We start from the raw sequence: 21302 nt of genomic DNA on the forward strand, positions 1-21302 counted from the left end.
TGCTGATTTTAAATCCAATCTTTGTTTTCTAGGGTCGTTATGGACCATCTTTCATAATTCACTCTAGACTGTCATTAGGAGGGGAACCAATGCCTGGTTCCCAGATCTACGTCTTTCCCTCACACACTAGGATAGCACTGGTTCATTCTGGGGTTTTCTGGCCTCCCATGCTCTCAGAGATTAAAGGTTACAGCTCTAGGATCACGTTTGCAGGACTTTCTGGCCCCTGGGACATAAATTCACTGTGTCTAGAGACTTGAGCTTCTTTGAAAGTAGCCAGTGCACCCCTCTTGCCTTTCCACTGTTTCCGGTTGCCAGCCTTGCTCCTAATTTGGCGACTCTCCACCTTCCCAGTGAAGATAGTCCTTTGTGACCATTAGAGCATCTGGCTAAGGTGTGTTCCTCCCTCCACGTTCTCCCCTCAGAGTTGAGCCAGCCTCCCCAGGCTGCTCATTCTATTTTCCAGAATATTTTCCCAGCCTGCCCAGACTTACTCAGTGCTCCAGGCTTTCCCATGTCATCTTAAAGGATTGTGCTGGGCCTGGGGACCTATCCTTGGTTATGAGAGGCCGTCCATCCTCCATACTTGTTCTTTTAACCTCTGACCCTTTCTGTTGGAAGGTCTCTCTGCAAGGTCCTGGGCCACATGTGTAGTTTTCCTAGATGATCTCTACCTGTTTTCCATGTTAGGAAACTTCTCAGATTTTTTTTCAGTGCTTTTTCTGTTAATTATCTGCTCCGTTGGTTGTTTTTTTTCCCCCATATAAAGCCCAGTGGTCAGATGATCAGAGGGGATGATGAAGAACGTCCAGAGGCTGATTAAAAATGGCAATTTATAATTAAGTCAAATGAAGGAGAACTAATGCCACAGTGCTACAGAAGCTTCCAGAATAAAGGGTCATTTGGGTCTTGCTGGGTGTAGGGAGGAGCCAACCGTGGTTCTTGGTAGGGATGTGGTGATCTGGTCAAAATAAGGGGCAGGAATTCTCTACTGTCTATTTCCTGGGACCTCTGGTTCTCTCTCCTGGTATTTGGGCTCACTGGTGGTCACGTAGTGGTCACAGAGGCTGCTTCTCTGCCCTCCAGGGCTGGGGGCTCTAGACCCGAAGGTGTACCTGCAGAGACACAGGGCACCCGGAAGGTGACCCCCACCACCCACTCCCAGCTGCTCCCCATCTTGGAGGGTCTGGCCATGACTCACACCAGTCCCTTCTTTGAATATTTTGAAGTTTCCTTTCACAGAACCTTCTCATTATGCTCCCGGCCTTTAGCTGCAGGGAGGCCATGCTCAGGGCAGGAAGAAAGGATGCCCTGGGGATGGGTGGGTTCTGGGGCTGGAGACCTGGGGGTCCTGTTTGGATCTTTAGCCCTTTGCAGAGTGCCTGACACATGACCAGAAGGGAGGATGAATGGAAGGACAAGCCAACAAATCCTCGGGAGGTGGTTAGCACCCAGGGGTGGGATGCTGAGGGCTTGCCTGGCAGGGAGGGCACAGGCTGGAGACACCGGGGAATGACAGGATTGGGGGTGGATTGCAGGTGCGGGGAGGAAGGGCTGGGAATGGCTCGGGTTGCAATGGGCGTGGCAGCAGTGGCAGCAGTGCGGGGTGATTTGGAAGGAAAAATTGGAGCTGAGGATAAGCTGAGCTCATGTCCAAAGGGTCTGTGGGACCTCAAGTTGGAGGGAGGGGTCTGGATGGGGCCCCCTGCCCTGGGCACACGTTCAGTGTGGAGCACATCACTTCGTAGTTGGTTCCCCGTGGCTTTCCTCTCTCTGGTCCTTCCCTGTGGCAGATCTTCTTAGGTGGATGGCCAGTTCTTTGGGGGGGAGGGGGCCCTTCCTGGAGGGTGTTGCCTAAATTCCCGTTAGCTCCCCGTGCAGGGCAGACAGCCGTGCACAGGGGAGGTGGCGAGGCTGACAGAAAGCAGGATCCTTCTGGGGAAGGCAGACGGAGGAGAGATTGTTTGCTGTCTTCACCACATGTTGACTTCTCTGATTAGAACATCTATCCCCCTCGCTCACTTCCAGGACGTTTTGTGACCAAGCGTAACACTCATCCTTCAAATTGCTGCTAATTTATTTACAGTTTTTGGTGATTGCATGTCACGTGCAGCCTGAGAAAAACAAGCAGGGAATCAAAAAATGATGATTTTTTCCTGGAAAAGCATGCCCATGCTAGGCCTGCAGCGACAGCAAGAGCCAAGGCAAACATTCAGATGAAACTGGAACCGCTGCGGAGCCCGCCTTCCCAGTGGCTGTCGTGGGTCGGTGGGATTGCGACACACCGGGCCCGAGTCCAGGCCGACTCCGGGCTGCCTTCGGGGCAGGTGGGTGGGGGGTCGAAGGTGGGGGGTCAGGGTTGGGAGGTGTGCCCCTGAGCTGCCTGGAGGACTTCAGAATTGGGGAGTTCTACCTGGGACGCTCCTCACCCTTGAGCGTGCTGTCCAGACTTTGGGGTGTGGGTCAAGGAGGGAAGGCCCGAAGGTGGGGGTGGAAGGGCGCCATGAATTTCTGACTCCCAGAAAGGGACCCAGCTAGGGCAGCTCCTCGTCCTGAGAGTGCCTTAAAGGGAGAGGCCTGGCCTCCTGGCGGGGGGAATGCACGGGGCTTAAACACAGCTCTGCTTAGCAGAATGAGCCTGTCAATCTGACCCCATGGAAGGATGGTTCTATGTCTGGTCAAAAGCAAGCGACTATGGGGGGCGGCGGGGGAGAGAATTGCAGGCCTGGTAAAGTCTGGATTTCAGCGTGAGGAGAAGTAATTGCAGTTTTTCTGCTTCGAAGGTGAGGTCCCCACAGACTCAGGAAACCAAATATCCAGGGACCCCCTGGTTAGCAGGCATCCCGTTGCTACAGCCGCCCATGATTGTGCAGACATTGGCTCTTGGGTTATTTTCTTTGTTTTCTTCTTTAAAGATTTTATTTAATTATTTGACGGTGGGGGGGGAGGGAGGGAGAGAATGAACAAGCAGGGGGAGCAGCAGAGGGAGAGGGAGAAGCAGACTCCCCTCTGAGTAGCGAGCCCGACGTGGGGCTCGATCCCAGGACCCTGGGATCATGACCTGAGCTGAAGGCAGATGCTTCACTGACTGAGCCACCCAGGTGCCCCGGATTTGGGTGTTTTGAGTCTGTGCTTGCCTTTTGGGTAATGCAAAGGTCAACGTCAGCCCAGGACGGGTCCCTCCTCCTACCTTCCATGTTGGTGGAGTCCCACTTACGTGGGTTTGACACTTTGCGGGGAAAGCGTTCTGGCCAGGAATGCAGCTTCAGGTTAGACACCTGCTCCTTCTGGCCATGAAGGCGACCCCCAGGTTCAGGAGGACCCGAGTTCATTTAAGCCAGAGGAGCTCCGTGCTCGAAACGGAGGGTTCTGTTTTCCTTGGGCAGAGACGGAGGCAGATTGAAGAACTATGCGCAGTGACAACATCGTGTTTTGGGAACACATGTTGGCTATTGTTTGGGGTTTTCTTCTTTAGTCCCTGTTAATTTATGGCACTTACTGTGAGTTGGATTTCAACGTAGGGGAAAACAGCATCCTGCAAACAAAGACATGTCATTCTTACCAAGGGACCAATGGTATTTGCAAAACAGGGAAGGTCCAAGGAAAATATTTCTAGTGCCAAAGATGGAGCCATTGTCTGGGGGCGGGGGCGCGTCTGGGAGGCATCTGAGGGTTTTACCAGTGCGCTTTGGGCTGTCTGCACCTCTCTCTGCTTCCCTGAGTCCTGAGAAACTCGTGGCGCTTGACTTGGTCCAGCCTGGGGATTTCAAGATTCCTTTCCTCGATGTACTAGCTTTGGCCGCGGGCTGCTTTCTGCTCCAACACCTTGCAGCCCAGCTGTAGCTCAGGACCCAGGCACCCCCATCTTGCCCCTCTTCCCTGAGTTACCATCGAGACTCATGAAAACAAAATTGCTTAAGGCAGGAAAGGGCCGGGAACCACAGGGAGGCTGTTGCGAATATACTGCAAACCAGATGTTTCTTTCTCCATGGCAGAGGCGCCCGAGTTCATGGGGCATCTGGGGAAGTGTTTTCCTTTAAGGAAGACATCTGTATGGAAATGGTAGCCCGAGTAATGCGATGTGACAGTTGCTATGTCAACTTGCGTATTTTCCCCTCCCCTTAAATTATTGACCGGCTCGCTCAGTGTTGCATAAAAGTCATGCAATGCCTTGGAATGTGTTTATGTGCTGTCCTCTGCCAGAACTTTTCAGCGTTTGTTTTTTTTTTCCCCCTACGTGTATTTTGCTTTTGGGAAGATGGCCTGTCACTTTGGTTTAACTGCGCTCTTTTTTTTTTTTTTTTTCTTTTTGTTGAACTACATATTTCTTAAATTTGTAACGGGGCAATCAATGGCAGCTTAGACTCCAGGGGAGCCATCAAGGTGGGGCGGGGGCTGCGCAGCAGGGGACTTAACAGCCTTTCAGTTGTGATTGAAGACGTATAGACCAGGGACCAGTACTGAACCACTGGGAGTTAGTGCGAGGAGCTAAGATATATGTGTGTCAACCCTTCCATCTTTGGTTCCCAGTATGGTATGGGGGCAGGGACCTTCTCTGTGTCTCTGCTCAGCTCTGGGCTGTGTATCCAGCTGCCTGCTTGGCTGCCCCAACCTCCCTGTCTCTAACAGGCATTCAAAACTGAAACCTTCACATCACCATCTTTTTTGTCTTCACTTCTTCCTGGTGAAGTCACCTGCATCTTTCACTCAGGCTTGAGACCTGGCTGCCACCCCAGCCCGTCTCTTCTGCCTTAGACCAGTCCGATTCCCAGGGGATGTTTTCTCTCCCCTGGGCATCTCCCTCCCCTCCAGCATGACTGCTGGAACCAGCCCCTGCTCACTTCTTGTCTGGATCACCACAGCCTCCCATTTGTCCTCCCTGCCTCCAGCCTCACCTGAAACCATTCTCTACACCCAGGCAGTGAGATTCTTCCCCGATGGCCTTTTTTTTTTTAAACTTCAGTGGGGCTAATTCCTCCTACCTGGGCATAATCCAACTGTTCTCTTTCTAAAACACCACTCTGATTATGTCTCTCATTGGTCAGACTCTTCCAGAGACTTCCTACGAAGCTCATACCTCAGCCTGGTCCCCACAGCTCCCAGCTGCGAAGCCCAGTCTGGCTCAGGCCTTTTACTGGCACTCTGTCCCAGCCCTCCAGAAAGACTGCTGTGGTCTGAATGTTTGTGTCCCCCATAAATTCATATGTCAAAATCCAAACCCCAGTGTGATGGCATTAGGAAGTGGGGTTTTGGGGAGGTGCTCTACCCTCATGAATGGGAATCAGTATCCTTACCCAAGAGACCCCAGAGGGCTCCCTTGCCCCTTCTGCCATGTAAGGACACCACGAGAGATAAGCAGCCTGGAACTTGGAAGAGGGAGGGTTCCTGCCAGAACCCACCAGCTCATGCTGATACTCTGATCTCAGGCTTCCAGAACTGTGAGAAATGCTTCTGCTGTTCATAAGCTTATATATGTCTATGATATTTGTCGTGCAGCCCAAATGGATGAACATACAGCCCCCAGGGTGGGTGCATGATTGCCACTCGGGTCTTGGAGGTCATAGTGTGCGTAGTCTTGGTGCCAAGTACAGTGCCTGGCACCTGTCAGTGCTCAGTAAACGGCTGACCCCGCCCCCTCCCAAAGGGCAAAATGAAATCCTCAGGCATCGACTGTGGTAAGGTCTTTCCGTGCTGATCTCTCCTTTCTTGTCACAGTGTCTTGGCTTGTCTCTTCCTCAGCCTTCATTTCTCTTTCCGACTCTGTGAGCTTTCATGGGGGCCCGGCCTCCGGCTCTGTCCTCTTGCCTCTCCTTCCTTGTCCATTCCTTCACCTGGAGCTTGGGGGCTCTGGAACCAGCAGGACCCCGTTCACATCCAGTCCCGGTGCTGCTGCTTGTTGGCGCATGACCTTGAGCAGGTTTCTTGACCCCTCTGAGTCTCACCTGGACGCAAGAATAGCTGTGGCCAGCAGGGACCGAGCTCCTGCCCTTGGCGCCGTGCCAGATGCGTGGTGAGTGCCTGCACCTGTGGTTGTGGTAAGCACTATTGTTTTAAAACTGTAACTGGGTCGTGTCCCTTTATTTCCAAACATGGTGGCTGGCGGTGGTCTGCAGAGTAGGGCCCTTGAGTCCTCCCTGACGGGCCTGCCCCCTGCTCCCTGCACCCTCCTGTCCTTACCCTCACATCTCTGAGGCCTGGTGATTTTTTTTTTTTTTTAAGATTTTATTTGTTTATTTGACAGAGAGAGACAGCCAGCGAGAGAGGGAACACAAGCAGGGGGAGTGGGAGAGGAAGAAGCAGGCTCCCAGCGGAGGAGCCCGACGTGGGGCTTGATCCCAGAACGCCGGGATCACGCCCTGAGCCGAAGGCAGACGCTTAACGACTGCACCACCCAGGCTCCCCGAGGCCTGGTGATCTTAAGATCTCTGACATCTCTGAGGCTCTGTCCCCCACCCCACCTGGAGTCCCCTTTCCTGCCTGGGCCTGACTCATTCTTGAGGCCTGCTACGGGCACCTTCCACCGAAGACTGTCCCGACCCCTCGTAGGAATGCCTGCTTCTTCCTCTCTGCTGTGCTGAGCGGAGCTTACTTTCTTCTGCTTCACATCCCAGGCACTGTCTCCTCCTCTGAGCTGTCATGTCTTAAGCCAGAGTCTAAATCTAATTCCTTGAGTGGACGTATTATGTGCTTTGTGCATCCTAGTCACTCAACCTGTGGGTCCAGTGGGCAGGAAGTGCTTCCGAGTTGTGACCTTTGGAGGGTCCGTGTCCCACTGGGGAGCCTCCTGCCGCTGTCCCCTGTGCTGGAGCAGATGAGGAGGGATGCCAAGTACAACCACACATGCGCAGTCGTCCTCCCGGACATTGCTGATCCGTCCCAGTGCTCCGTCCTCCTTGCCGACTTGGAATGTGGCCTCAGAAGCTGCAGGAAATCTCCCCTCTTGTCATAGCCCATCCTTCCGAGGTGACAGGTGACAACCAGCTCTCCCTGCCCCATGCTATGGAAACATCATGTCAGCTTCTCAACAGTGATTGCTTTGTTTACTGATTGATTATGAAGAGCGTGTTTAAATAAAAAAGGAGTTAGCTCCTTTAAGAAATCTTAGTAGGCAAGAGAGAAGGTTTAAAAATTTTGTTGGGGGCTACTGGGTGGGTGGAAGTGTGTGTCTTAATCAGGCATGATGTGTGCCCACAGCCTTGGAAGGAGAAAGCGAGGGATACGGTGGTCAGCTTAACACCCCCTGATAGAAAAAGGAGCGGGCGTGAGAAAATGTGGTGGGCGGAAACCTATATCCACTTGAGGACAGCAGTGGTCAAGCTGGGGGAAGAAAGGCATTTCCATGCAAACCAGAGCAGAAAGTTTGGAATGGGAGTTCCCAGGAAGAGACCGGAAGGTTATGAAGCAGTTTCCATTGTCTCACTGACAAAAGGCAACATGTAACAAAGGGTTTTTCATACTTCTTCGAAATCCCAGAGCACACTTGAAGCAAGTGGAGGAAGTTTCTGGAAATGACCGACAAGCTTCAAACACCTTAGGAAAAGCAGTTTGAGGAAGTAAGCTCTTTCACCTAACCTGTGTAATGACCAGGTGAGAGGATGTTCTGGTCTCCACTTGACAGGTGGGGGACTTGAGGCTGGGGAGGGGGTTAAGGTCACATAACTAGTAAGTGGAGAAGCCAGAATTTGAGCCCCATCTGGTTCTGAGGTCTGTAGTCTTTACCCTACATGAGTGCATGGGGCCGTATCTAAATGCTTAATGTCATCTTGTTCTCTGCTGGCAGTAAAGTCCATTAAGGATTGGTGAATGGACGAAGCTCACATTTTGTTGAGATGGTGTTTGTGAAGGGTGAGAGGTCTGTGTCTAGCTTCATTTCTGTGTGTGTGGATGTCTACTTGTTCCAGCACCATAGATTGGAAGGACTTTCTTTGTTCCATTGTATGGCCTTTGCTCCTTTGTCAAAGGTCAGTTGACTGTATTTATGGGGGACTATTTCTGGGATCTTCATTCTGTTCCATTGATCTTTTTGTTCTTTTCTTTCACCGAACCACACTGTCTTGATTACTGTAGCTTTATAGTAAATCTTGAAGTTGGGTAGTGTCATTCCTCCAATTTGTTCTCCTTCAGTCTCGTGTTGGCTATTCTGGGTCTCTTGCCTCTCCATATAAACTTTAGGGTCAGTGTGGTGATACCCACAAAATACCTTCTTGGGATTTTGATTGGGATTGCTTTGAATCAATAGATCAAATTGGGAAGAACTGACATCTTGACAATATTGAGTCCTCTTATCCATGAACATGGAATGTCTCCTTATTTAGTTCTTTGATTTTGTTTTTCAGTGTTTTATAATTTTCCTTGTAGATCTTGTACATATTTTGTTAGATTTATACCTAAGTATTTCATTTTTGGGGGTGCTGATGTAAATGGTATTGTGTTTTTTCGTTTCAAATTCTACTTGTTCATCGCTAGTATATAGAAAAGCAGTTGGCTTTTGTATATTAGCTTTGTATTCTGAAACCTTGTTGTAATCAATGTTTGCAGCCCTGTCTTTCCATTGTTTAGGCCTCATTCCAGCTATCCCTGCTGTTGAGATGCCCTGAGCGTGGCCTTGGGCTTGTAGAGCTCTGTGCCTCTGCTCACAGGTTATCCTGCCTGTAGTGCCCTTGCCTGTTGTCTCTGCCTGTTGAAACCTTACCCATCGATCCAGAACCCAAGCTGTCTGAAATCCCTGGGGATGCCTTCCCAACACCCCTCCACAGAATTGCCTCTCTCCTGTGGGTCCTGGTGACACGCTGGCTCCCAGCTCGAGTTCAGCACCTTTCAGGCCCCCGGCCGATACTAGAGCAGCTTGTTTATTGCAAGCTCTCTTCCTTTGTAGCCTGCTAACGCCCAGGGACAAGGATGGGGACTTACCCATCAGCCGCTGGGGGCCTATGACCGACAGCACTGTTCATGTGTTCAGGGACTCGGCTACGGGTAGTTGAATACAGTTGAGCAAGCTGAGCTTCAATGAAGCCAGGGCACTGGGACTTAGCCTTAGGGACCTCACTGTCTTAACTTGTTTGGGAAACCTTGGAGAGTCACAGAATAGAATCCATTACTGACATTTCTCTGTGGTCCACATCACCTGTCACTCAAGGGGGGCAGGGAAATTAAATTCCTGCAGCGAGGCTGGCTTTTAACTCACAATGCCCTGTTGATTGTTTTCACTACTGGACAGCCTTCTGCGAGCGTCAGGTCTCTGCTCAGGCCCTAGATGGGAGAGAGCCTAGAGGAGACTGATCATTTTTTTTTCTTTTAAAACCACAGATGTATGGCTTCCGCTTTCTAACTCTTGGAACTCGCTGGCTTCAGGGTCTCAAGTGATGCCCCGAGGCTGGCTCTGCAATGCTGTCAGAGTCCCCAGGATTTGTCCTTTGTCCTTGCTGAGCTGGATACAGTCTCTCTCCCGGGTCTCTGCCATCATTCTCTCCTACTCTTTCCTCTTGACTGGATATTATGCTTCTCTGATCAAAAGCTGCTTGTTTCCAAAAGGCTGATTCTGTGGGTTTTTTTGTTTTGTTTTGTTTTTTAGAGTTGGTTTGGAGGACAATTTATTTTAGGCCTGTTAAATTTGATTGGACTTCCCCTTCATTGTTACGTATCCTTAGCAGCATAAGATTCATTTTGAAAAAAAAAAAAAAAACAGTTCAATTTTGTGACAACTTGTGTGACTAATTAATGCTCTGCAGTACACTGTGAAACTTGCAAGGCACCACACAAATGCCACATCGTAACACGTGTCCTGTTTGAAACTGTCTTAGCAAATTGAACATCTGTATTACAGGAATACACCGTATTAGTAAATGGAACACCTTTTATCGATTCACCTTGTTAAGCAGAAAAATAATCCTTATGGCTTTATCAATCTCGTGTAAGTTCTAGTAGGTGCCATTTCGAACATGAATTTAATTGAGTCAATGAAGGCAGGTGTCAAGCATTTAATGGGCCCTTCTCTCTCAGCCAGCTCCATCAATTTTGGAACTATTGTTGATGATGTAATTCACCAGTGATGTGAAACTGACATAGTGGGTTAGATGCTATTGGTCTTTGGGGAGGAGGGGCTGGCTGGGCAGAGTTAATGCTTAATAACTGACCAATGTCCTTGTAACCTGGTCTTTACAGAATTTTCTACTAAGTTCCTCAAAGAGCAGACAGAAATAGGGAAGAAGGTGGTAGCAAGCTTAACCTGATTGGCCCACAAAATTGGTTTTAAAGTCTTGAGCTTTATATAAATGTCCAAGTGACTGTTGTTTTCTGTTCCATGTTGTTTTCCTACACATCTTCAGCCAAAAAGATTTGACTGGAAAGGTGCATCTTTTTATTGTGTGGCTTTTGGACCCCTCAGGCTTGAGAAGCTGGTATAAAAATGGCAATTTTTTATAAAAGGGGGTAGAAAAAAGATACCAGAGGAGAAATTGTGGTACATCCAGACAGTGGAATAGTATTCAGTGCTAAAAAGATTCTTGAGATCTCTAGCCAGGGAAAGAGAGAGAGGAACCTTAAAGGCATATTACTAAGTGAAAGGAGCCAATGTGAAAAGGGCCACATACCTTATAATTCCAATTAAATGACATTCTGGAAAAGGCAAAAGTATAGAGATAGAAAAAAAAAATCAGTGGTTGCCAGGGGTGGAGTGGTGGTGGGAGGAAGGAGTTAATAGATGGAGACCAGAGAATTTTTAGGGCAGTGAAAATACTCTGTGTGATACCATAATAATAGATGCATGTCGTTACACATTTGTCCAAACCCATAGAACGTAGAACAAGAGTGGACCCGAATGTAGATTAGGGGCTTTGGGTGACTCTGATGTGTCCGTGTGGGTTCATCAGTTGTGACTAAGTTCCCACCCTGGAGCAGATGTTGACGGGGGGCGGGGGGGTGTGGGGAGGGTGGCGCTATGTGTATGTGTGGGCAGAGGGTATATGGGAGGTCTCTGTATCTTCCCCTCAATTTTGCTGTGAACCTAAAACTGCTATAAAAAATGATCTTAATTTAAAAAAAAAAACCATAAAACAACCAAAGTAACTTTGGTGTTTAAATGGAATCCCTAAGCAAGGAAAGGAGGGTTGCCCAGCTGAGAGGCAAGAGGCAGAGGCCATGATTGGATTAGCCTTTGGAGTGGCCACTCGTAGGGATGGATCAGTGGGGGAGACTGAGGCAGGGGACCAGGTGAGGTGCTATCACAGTCTTCTGTGGATGGTGGCCAGGACCCTGCTGGCATCTGGGGCTGGGGAGGAGGGGATCGAGCCCATCATGAGGCGGCAGGTGGAACTGATTGATTTGGTGGCAGCGGCATGGGTGGGGCGGGGGGAGGAGGCAGAGCTGACATTTATCGGCTGTCACTGAGCACGTTTGGCACACAGCGCTCTGTGGTGGGTGTTTCACACCCGATCGTTGGAACTTGTCAGCCATCTCGGGTGATCAGTGGGGCAAGTCTGATGAGGAGTCTGGGGCTTAGTGAGGTTGAAGGTGTTCCAAGGTCACCCCTACACTAGCAGGAACCATGTCCAAACATGGAACGAGCAGAATCCACAGGCCTCAGGGACTGTGCAGATCCAGCCCCAGAAACTCCTTATTCAAAGGCACCCCCACCACCCCTGCATGATTCACTCCATTTCCTAACAGGTGACTCATTTCTGGCCCCTGTGAGAGAGCACTGCACTTGGAGTCCATGGCTCAGGGTGGACCCATCTCAGGCCCTCCTCGCTGGCTGCCTTTAAGCTACTTTACCTCTCACAGTGTCAGTGTTGTCCTCAAAAAATATGCCGGTGGAGGTTTCACTGTGAGAAGGGACCAAAAAAAAAAAAAAAAAAATCGTGGAAAAGAAGCCAGTGCCAGGCCCAGTGCTGAGAGCGAGAAGAAGGTGCTTGCGTGGCTCAGTTTTATAAGCTCCTGCCTTCAGCTCATCTTATGATCCCAGGGTCTTGGGATCAAGCCCCATGTCAGGCTCCCTGCTCAGCAGGGAGTCTGCTTCTCTCTCCCCCTCTGCACCTCCCCCTACTCATGCTTTTTTATTTCTAAAGAAGATTCTGTGCTCCATGCCCTTCAGAAATGTTGGATTTGACTACATGGGGAGTTTGAGTTGTGGCACATAACTGAGCGTTGAAAAAAAATGTAATTCTTTTCCATCGAATTTGTCCGTGTTGGTGGGTAGCGTTCTTTGCCCAATAGCATCGGGACACACACTCCTTATTTTGGAGGCGGCAACGAGCCATCTGTGAAGACCTCTGTGAAGTCCCCTTCGGGTGATAGCGGTCACTGCGTCCTGGTCAGTGCTCTCAGAGAACTTAGCTCCAGAAATACCACCTGCTTTACCCACATGTGCTTGTCCTTTGCACCTTGACAGGGGCTGCAAGCTGTTGAATCGGCCTCTCTGGTGGCTGGCCGGCTGTGCACACATCCTCATTTTCTCTTGGCTTTGTCTTTAGTGGTGGCTGTTTACATAAAGGAATCCTGGTGGCCCACAGAAGACGTCCTACGTACCTCGGATCCTGCCAGAGAAGGTCTGATGAAGGTGAGGTGGTGTAGACGGAAATAGATATTGCAAAACAGGTTTTAAAGTCACTGTGCTTATTATCATGTTAATAATTGAAAGCAGTCTGCCTGGGGGGTTTGCTGAAAGGCAGTTTCAGGAAGCAGGTGGGGGGAGGCCTGGGGGAGGGGAGAGGGGCGTGGGGGGGTTGCTGAAACAACAGAAATGTGTTGTCTCACAGCCCCTGAGACTGTAAGTCTGAAATCAGGTCTCCTCCTGAGGGCCATGAGGGAGAATCTTTTCCAGGCGTCCGTCCTGGCTGCTGGTGGCCTCAGGCATTCCTTCTCCCCATGTCTTCACATCATCTTCCCGCAGTGTGGGTCTCTCTCTGTCCAGATCCCCCCTTTCTATATGGGCACCAGTCATACTGGATTCAGGTCCATTCTAATGACCTCATCTTCACTCGATCATCTGCAGAGACTCTCTTTCTAAATAAGTCACATTCCCAAGTACTGGGTGTTAGGGCTTGTGACATCTTTCTGGGGGACGCTATTCAATCTGGAATGCCCCGCCAGTAAGGAAAATAGTAATAAATGGCTGTATGCAATAGACATCTGGCTATTGGCAGATCTCTCTCACCTTCCTGAGTGGCCTCTCATGTCTTCGTTTTAAAACTTAAATCCCCATCGTCTCTCCAGTGTGTAGGAAAATTCTGCTTATTGCGTCCAAGTAATGTTTTTTGCTACTTAGTCTGAGTCAGACATTGTGTTAGGTACTCGCCTGTGTCCTCGGACTCTTTACAGGGATTATCTAATTTTAGAATCCTCAAGGTATTTGTTTTGCAGATGAAGAAATTGAGGCTGAGCCGCACAGCTAGTGAGTGAGTGAACTGGACCCAAACTCCAGTCTCGTTGACGTTGGGCCTGTAGGTCTTTGATGGGCTGCAGCCTTATGGAACTGTTGTAAAGCCAAAGTAGAATGGCAGGGGTGAGGGCAGGTGCCACAGCAGCTCCTCAGAGTCCTTGTGGCATCCACTCCACTGCAGTTTGGCTGGGACAGAGGCTGATGAGAAAGGTAGTTAACTAGTGCAGAATTTAGACTATTTGCCTCACGTCTGCCTGTTTTCATTTGATTGGCATATTTATCTTAATTCCTTAGGTGCTTCTTGGCAGTCTTAAATGGTGGATCTGTCCACAGGTATCTGGAATTCCACTTGATCTCCCTCATTGGGACCTACAAATACAGAATGAAATAACAATATTCTTTTGAGTTTTGTTTAGAGAATGAATTGATAATCTGGGGTTTTCCCTTCTCTTGAACAATTAAAAAAAAAAACAAACCCAAAACCAAATACATTTTTTCCCTTCAAATAACAGCTTCATACTACATATATACACATAACACATACTATAAATTCCACCCTTTCAAAGTATACAGTTCAGTGATTTTCAGTATTTGCACAGAGTTGTGCCTCAGTCACCACTATTGAATTCTAGAATGTTTTCATCACCCCAAAAAGAAACCCCTTACCTATCAGCAGTCACCCCTCATTTCCCTCTTTCCCCAGCCCCTGGCAAGGAATCTACTTTCTGTCTCTGTGCATCTGTCTATCTTGGACATTTCGCATCCCTAGAATCATATAGTATGTAGCCTGTTGTGGTCTGGCTTCTCTCATGAGCATAACGTCTTCAAGGTTCGTCCCCATTCTAGTGTGTGTTAGAGCTTCATTCCTTTTATGGCTGGATAATATCCCACTGCACGGTTAGAGCTTGTGTGTTTATCCGTGTATCTATTGACGGACATGTGAGTTGTTCCTACCTTTTGGCCATTAGGAATAATGCCACTATGAACACTTGCGTACAAGTTTTTGCGAGGACATATATTTTCAATTCTCTTGGGTATATACCCAGGAGTGGAACTGCTGGTCATATGGTAATTCTCTATATAACTTGTTGAACCGCCAAACTGTATTCCACAGCAGGTGCACCATTTCCCAGTCCCACTAGTAACATCTGAGGGCTTCCATCACTCCATGTCCTCCCTGACACTTGTTTATTGTCTGGTTTTTTTTATGTTCTTCATCCTACTGGGTGGGAAGTGGTATCTCATTGTGGTCTTGAGCTGCATTTCTCTGATGGCTAAGGGTGTTAAGCATTTTTTCATGTCCTTATTGGCCATTCATATATCCCCTTTGGGAAAATAGCTATTAAAATCCTTGGCCCACTTTTTAATTCAGTTATTTGACGTCTGACTGTTGAGTTGTAAGAATTTTTTATGTATCTGGAGCAAGTCTTTATTGCATACTTTGCATATTTGATTTGCAAATATTGTTTTCCCGTCTGTGGGTTGTCTTTTGCATGCCTGTTTCCCCTCCCCAGCTTTATTGAGATAATCTGATACAAACAATGTGTACATTTGAGGCATAGGAGGTGCTGATCTGATACACTTACATGTTGCAGAATGATGGCCACCATGGTGTTGGCTAACACCTGCTTCACATTACAGAATTGCCCTTTATTTTGGTGATGAGAACATTTAAGATCTACTCTCTTAGCAACTTTAATATAATACAGTATTATTAGCTATAGTTCCCCTGCTGTATATTAGATGCCCAGAACTTAATTCATCTTATAATTGGAAGTTTGTACCTTTTGACCAACATCTTCTCTCTTCTCCTACCCCCAGCCTCTGGTAAGCACCATTCTAGTCTCTGTTCCTGTGAGTTGGGCTCTGTAAGATTCCACATGCATGTGAGATCATGCAATGTTTGTCTTTGACTGATTTCACTTAGTATAATGCCTTCTAGTTACATTCACATTGTTGCAAACAGCAGGATATTTTCAGGTCTGGTTTTAATGGACTCAATAGATACTGTTTTGAAAAGTGTCCTCCCCCCCCCCACCCCCCGCCCGGCAAAATTAACAATGGTTTGAGATTCAGCCAATGAGTGTGGGGTACCCAGTGGGGCAGCCTCACATACCCATTTGTCTTGCTGTCCCAGCTCCTTTCCACAGGTGGGCCAGGGGTATTTAGTGGTTGGGTGTTCCGAATGCCAGGGGCAGTCTGACTTGCTCTTTAAATAATTTTTTTTTTCTTTTCTTCAGAACAAGAGCAGTCACTTCTTCCATGTGTCAATTCTTCTGTGTTTAGCTGAGGGAAACCCTGAATTCTCTGAAAATGTGGCCTATGTTGTGAACAGAAAGAAACCTGGATGTTACTTGCACTTAATGAACTGTGTCGTAAACATCGATCCGCCCCAACTGTCTATGGAGATAGTTTCCCTCTCCATTTGTAGAATTTTGGGTCTTGACTTTTTTTTTCTTTTAATTACATTTTGTTTCTTAGGCAGCTATTCTTTATAAATTACCAAAAAAAGAAAAAAAAAAAGCAAAAAAAAAAAAAAAAGCTTAATGTTCTTTCTGTTAACAAAATTAGTGGTCCTGATTGAGGGATTAGAATTGGATCTCGGTTTTGTGTTTCCAGAAAGGTTTCTAAGTCAGAATCACATGTCACACATTTCTTTTTTTGCCCCGTAATGAAATTGGACAAATTAAGTGCATTTTCTTTTCTCCTTTTTCTCCTGCCAGTTTTTGATTGGATATTTCCCTTCTGCCAGATGCAATCTGCTTTTCTCTTCTGGTTTTCCTCTGAACTTTTCAGTCTTCTAAGTTGAAAAATATAACCTCCCACATCACCCCACTCAGGTTGTGCGACCAGCTAGTTATTCTTCAAGTCTGACGTGATTTGGCTGCTACTGTCTGAGATACAAAATTGGGGCGGCTTCTCTGAGTTGAGCTGGTGTGGTTTTCACAAAGCTTTTCCTCATTTAAGATTTGGGTCCAGATGAAGGTGAACTATTTTACATTCGGGACCAATTAATAAATCTATTGGCACCGAACACTTCGTGCTATTTGCGAGGGGGCAGCAAGCTGCCTTATTTTTTTATTATCAGAGCATTTGAAAACAAGTGTTTTTTTTTTTTTAACCCACCCTTCCCCAAAAACAAGTGTTTTAAGGACAACTTAGGCAATCTTCTCCCTTGACCAGTGGAAGAAACCGAGGCTCAGAGAGTTGGGCATTGCGAAGGATCTCCCAGCAAATCCCGGCCAAGAAGCCACAGTCACAAATGATGATGATGATGATGATGATGATGATGATGATGAGGATGATGATAAAAATTTAAGGACTAAGTATTCAGTATAAAACTCGTGTAGACATTTATATTAAACTTCCCTTTTCCAAAGCCTTAGCTGTAATGGATGAAGGTGCAGAAGGGAACCATGGGCTGGGCTGTCGCAGGTGCACCAGCCTGGGACTCAGAAACCCTGGCCTGTGGTTTTGAGCCTGTCTGCCTCTGACAGAGCCATCGTCCAGCTGTCATAAGTCCTCTTTGGAATGAGGCAGGGAAATCAATAAATGTAATCACTTACCCTCCTTGAGTTTCCATTTCCTTACCTATAAATCAGGACCTCCCCAGGTAGGAGAATTGGATGCTAGTGTGTGGGTGGAAGTCACAGCCCATTTAATGGCATTGCCGATCTTGTGGTGATGCATAGGATGGGTGACAAACACCCACGCACGTAGGCTGTCACGCAGCAGTCTTGTCAGTAAAATCTAATAAAACAACATTGTCACTTGATCAATAGTTGATTGGGTTCATCTCAAGTATCACATTTAGTGCTGGCTTGTGGCTGTCTGGAGGAATGCATTGAGAAGGACTCTATGACCATATGCAGGCTCAGCCACATAGAGCGGGATTGATTAGTTATGTCTGCTGTGGGTGCAGGAGTGGGAGGCCTCTGTTTATGCCACATATTTGCCACCTGTGGGCTATACACATGCAGAAAATTCTAACAGGCAGGAACATGAAGTCATTTTGACTTGTTAATGCGAAAACTCTGTATGGGCCTGACCTTGACCACATATAGTTTCCTCACCTGTTGTGACATCGCGGTGGGCAACAAGTGGTTTCGCTTTAGAACAAGATGGGCCTTGACTCCCAGTAATTCTCTGGGATTGGGACTGTAGTGTAGGCTCCAAATCTGCCACATCACAAGCTGTTGGAAATCATCTGCTTGTGACGTAGCCATGGATCCCCCCAATTCTTTACCCTCCTTCTGAGGGCCAGAATTCTAGGGCTGTTATTAAAAATGGCGGATTGGGTTTATTTCTGGACACATCCAGGGGAGCTGGTGAAATGGCTTGCCTGCCCCTCTGCCCCGGAAGTAACTTCCTGTTTTGTTGACCTGCAATGGATTGTTCCCTGTCTATTTACCTTCCACATAGGTGGCCCTGGGGACCCAGGAGGCCCCTCTGGCACTGCCCCTCACTCCTGGAGGCCGATGGGTGCAAAAGGTCAGGCTTGTGGAAACCTCGGTGAGAAACTATGATTCACATTTTGGCTCTTGAGCATGAAAGGAATCGTGCAATGATGGCGCACACACCCGGCCCCAACGCGTGGATTGATTCCAAGTGCAAAATTTATCGCGTGTGATTTTCCTCTCTCACTTGCTTGTTCTTTTCTTCTTCTTCTTTTTATTCCCCCTTCAAAGGTTCAGTCATTTGGGGAAAGGATTGTGCTTTTCATTCTAAACGTCGTTGTTTTTGGAAGATTGGAGAGAAATTTGGATGACGGTGACATGTTTTTTTTACCTCACTCTGTGAAGGAGCAAGCAAAGATTCTGTGGCGGGATGGTTCGGCTGTTGGATTTTACACAACCAAAAGGAAAGGTAGGGGACACGCGGCCGCAGGTGTGGGTGGGGTGGGGAGGCTCCCTAGATGTCTGCCTGCCTCCAAGGACTCCCTCAGCACAAGTGTTCCTTGGAGAGAATCTTCTGGCACAGGAAATATCACTAATTCAGCTGTCCTGTAAATAAACCCAGGTAAACCCAAGGTATGGATTTCATCTTCTCATTTCCATTTTCCTGGCAAATAGGGTGAAAAGTGTGTCCTTTTGATTCCCAGGCAGTGCCATGAGCCTCATAAAATGCTTATTGCTGCTCATGGTATAAAATGACTTTGCAAAGCACGACGCTCTTCATTTCTTTTCTTTAATGTTACTAATTAGCTGTCAGGAAAAATACCATTGCTAATAGCTGACATGTGGCGCAAAAGCACACTGGATGCCAAGATTTATAGACATTACCTCAGAGGAGGGGGAGGTCGGCCATGATAACAAGGTTGGGGTAAAATACTGGGACTTATTTTTAGGGGCTGTGACGAGAAGTGAGGGTGATACTAGGACCATTTTGCCTCAGGGATTGGTCTCTTTCTTTAAAGTCACTTTCTTTAATTTTTTAAAGGCTGTCAGCATCTCTACTCCAAGCGGTCCCAGCCCTGTCCTTCAGTTCTTATTAAGTCCTAAATTTTAGCAAGAATAAAGTTTCCCAGCGAACTTCCATGGACATGCTGTTCTCCTGGGTTACGTGTTTTTCTCAGGGGCATCGGAAGGCTGATGGTGGTGTTGAGCTCTGTTCACACCGTGTGTGTGTTCACCTGTCCAGGATGGAGCACATCCACTTTTCTCCCCCTCAGTGTGAGATGACCAGTTTTCCATGCAGATAACTCCGTTAGTTAACTCTTTGTCAAGGTCAGTCCACACACTCCAGTAGAGAGGTTGGTTGTGGCTGCCTTGTTCTTCCCAAGGTCGACCCAGACCTCAGAGTAGAAGGAGGACCTTAAGATGTTGAGCTGAGGAAGCCCAGACTAGGTACTTGGATTTCTGCCTCGTCTTCATTGTCGATGAATTCCATGAATTTGGTGGAAGGTTCTCTGAAGCTGCTCACTGGGTCATGTCATTTTATCCATGAACTGATTTTTTTAGGTGGCAGTTGACTTTTAGTTACTCAATTTATTTAAGAAGTATGAAACCTGTGTAAAATTAAATAAAGAAAATATATGCTTCAGGTATACCTTGCCAATTCAAACTTTTTTTTTTTTACTGCCTTTTGCTGGATTAGCTTATCTTTTTGGAGAGACAGAATAAAAATATTTCCATTAGAATAATTACATACACGTTGCTACCAGCAATGTGTGAGAGTTCCAGCCACTGCACATCCTTGCCAATACTTGGTATTGTGAGTCTTTTTAATTTTACCTCTTCTACAAGGTGGGAAGTAACTGGTTTTAATTTACATTTCGCTAATCGTGAACGATATTGATGATGTTTTCACGTACTTTGTTGATGGTCACATATCTTCTTTAAGTGTCTGTTAAATATTTTAGCCCGTATTTTATTGGGTTGTTTGCTTATTGCAGTTTCTTCATATAAGTGTCAGTTCTTTATCAGGTATGTATTTGGAAAACATTTTCATTTTGGCACAATAGTATTTTTCAGAGAGCAGACATTTGAAATTTTGATGAAATCTATTTTATCAGTTTACCAATTTTCATTATTATCCAGTTCAAAATATTTTCTAATTTACTTTGTGTTTTTTATGAGTTCTTTAAAGTGAGTTTTAAATTTCCAGATATTCCAGATGTTTTATTTATTTATTTAATTTTGATTTCTAACTTAATTCTGTGGCAGTAAGAGAATGTAGTCTATTACATTTTAATATTTTGATAACTATTGAGAATTGTTTAATGGCCCAGTATATGGTCTCTATTGGTAGACATTCCCTGTGGACTTGAAAGAATGTGTATATTCTGCAGGTATTGGGTTTAGTGTTCTGGAAATATCAGTTGGGATAAGGTAATTAATAATGTCATTTAGATTTTCTATATTCTTACTGAGATTTTTGTCTAGTTCTATCAATTTCTGAGAGTTTGTTAAAGTCTTTATGATTGTGGATTCATCTTTCTCTCATTTTAGTTGTTAGTTTTTACTTTATGTGTTTTGAAGATTTGTTATCAGTCACATCTATATTTATAATTGTTATGCCTACCTGATATATTGGTTATTTTATCATTATGAAGTCCCCAGTTGTCTTCAGTAATATTTCTTGTTATGAAGTCTGTTTTGTCTGATCTTAATATATAGACTCATCATCTTTCTTAGCTTATTGTTTGCATGGGATACATTCTTTGTAGCTTTTAACTTTTACTCTGTTTATGTTTTTATTATCTGAAGCATATTTTTGTTGAAAGCATACAACTGGGTCTTGGATTTTATTCATTCATTCATTCATTCATTCATTCACTTTTAGATTTTATTTATTTGTCAGAGAGAGAGAGGAGAGTGAAACCTGGGACCTGGGACTTGAGCCGAAGGCAGACACTTAACCGACTGAGCCACACAGGCATTCCTCGGTCTCGGATTTTAAACATAGTCTTAAAAATATCTTTGTCTTTTGAATGGAGTATTAGTCCACTTACATTTAATTATTGGTATGATTATACTGAGGTCTTCCCTTCTGCAATATGTTTTGTCTTCTGTTTTTTTTTTTGTTCCTCTGTCCCTCCTTTATGTCTTCTTTTATTTTAATCAGATATTTTTTTAGTATTTCATTTTAATTTCTCTATTGCCTTTCTAGTTCTGTATTTTCGCATTTTTAAATTTTTAGTTTTGCTCCATGGATCACATGCATCTTAAACTTTTTCCAGTTTACTTACAGTTAATATTGAATTATTTCAGGTGAAATATAGAAATCTTCAGTGGTGTGTTTTTACTTACTTCTTATTTTATTTACATAGTGCTATTGTTATGTATTAGATCTGTTTATGTTATGAACCTATCATCATTGATTTATAATTTTTAATTTAGTAGTCGTATCTTTTAGAGATATTAAAAAATAGAATAAAATAAATATAGTTAAAATCTTTACTCACATAGTTCCTTTTTTTTTTTTT

The 21302-nt window shown here is 46.1% G+C and overlaps 1 protein-coding gene across 9 annotated transcripts in view; it reads left to right on the forward strand.

Annotated features, from left to right (window-relative positions):
* Window positions 1-21302, forward strand: part of LOC103659998 (protein FAM169B) — an 80750-nt gene that overhangs the window by 31257 nt on the left and 28191 nt on the right. For all 9 annotated transcript variants that reach the window (XM_040642725.1, XM_040642723.1, XM_040642727.1 and 6 more), the window contains 2 exons: window positions 12468-12553; window positions 18064-18241. In XM_040642725.1, the coding sequence (XP_040498659.1) occupies window positions 12468-12553; window positions 18064-18241 (264 nt within the window). The remainder of the gene's footprint in view (window positions 1-12467; window positions 12554-18063; window positions 18242-21302) is intronic.

Source organism: Ursus maritimus, unplaced genomic scaffold (assembly GCF_017311325.1).
Source record: "Ursus maritimus isolate PB19 unplaced genomic scaffold, ASM1731132v1 scaffold_27, whole genome shotgun sequence".
Classification (NCBI taxonomy): Eukaryota; Metazoa; Chordata; class Mammalia; order Carnivora; family Ursidae; genus Ursus; species Ursus maritimus.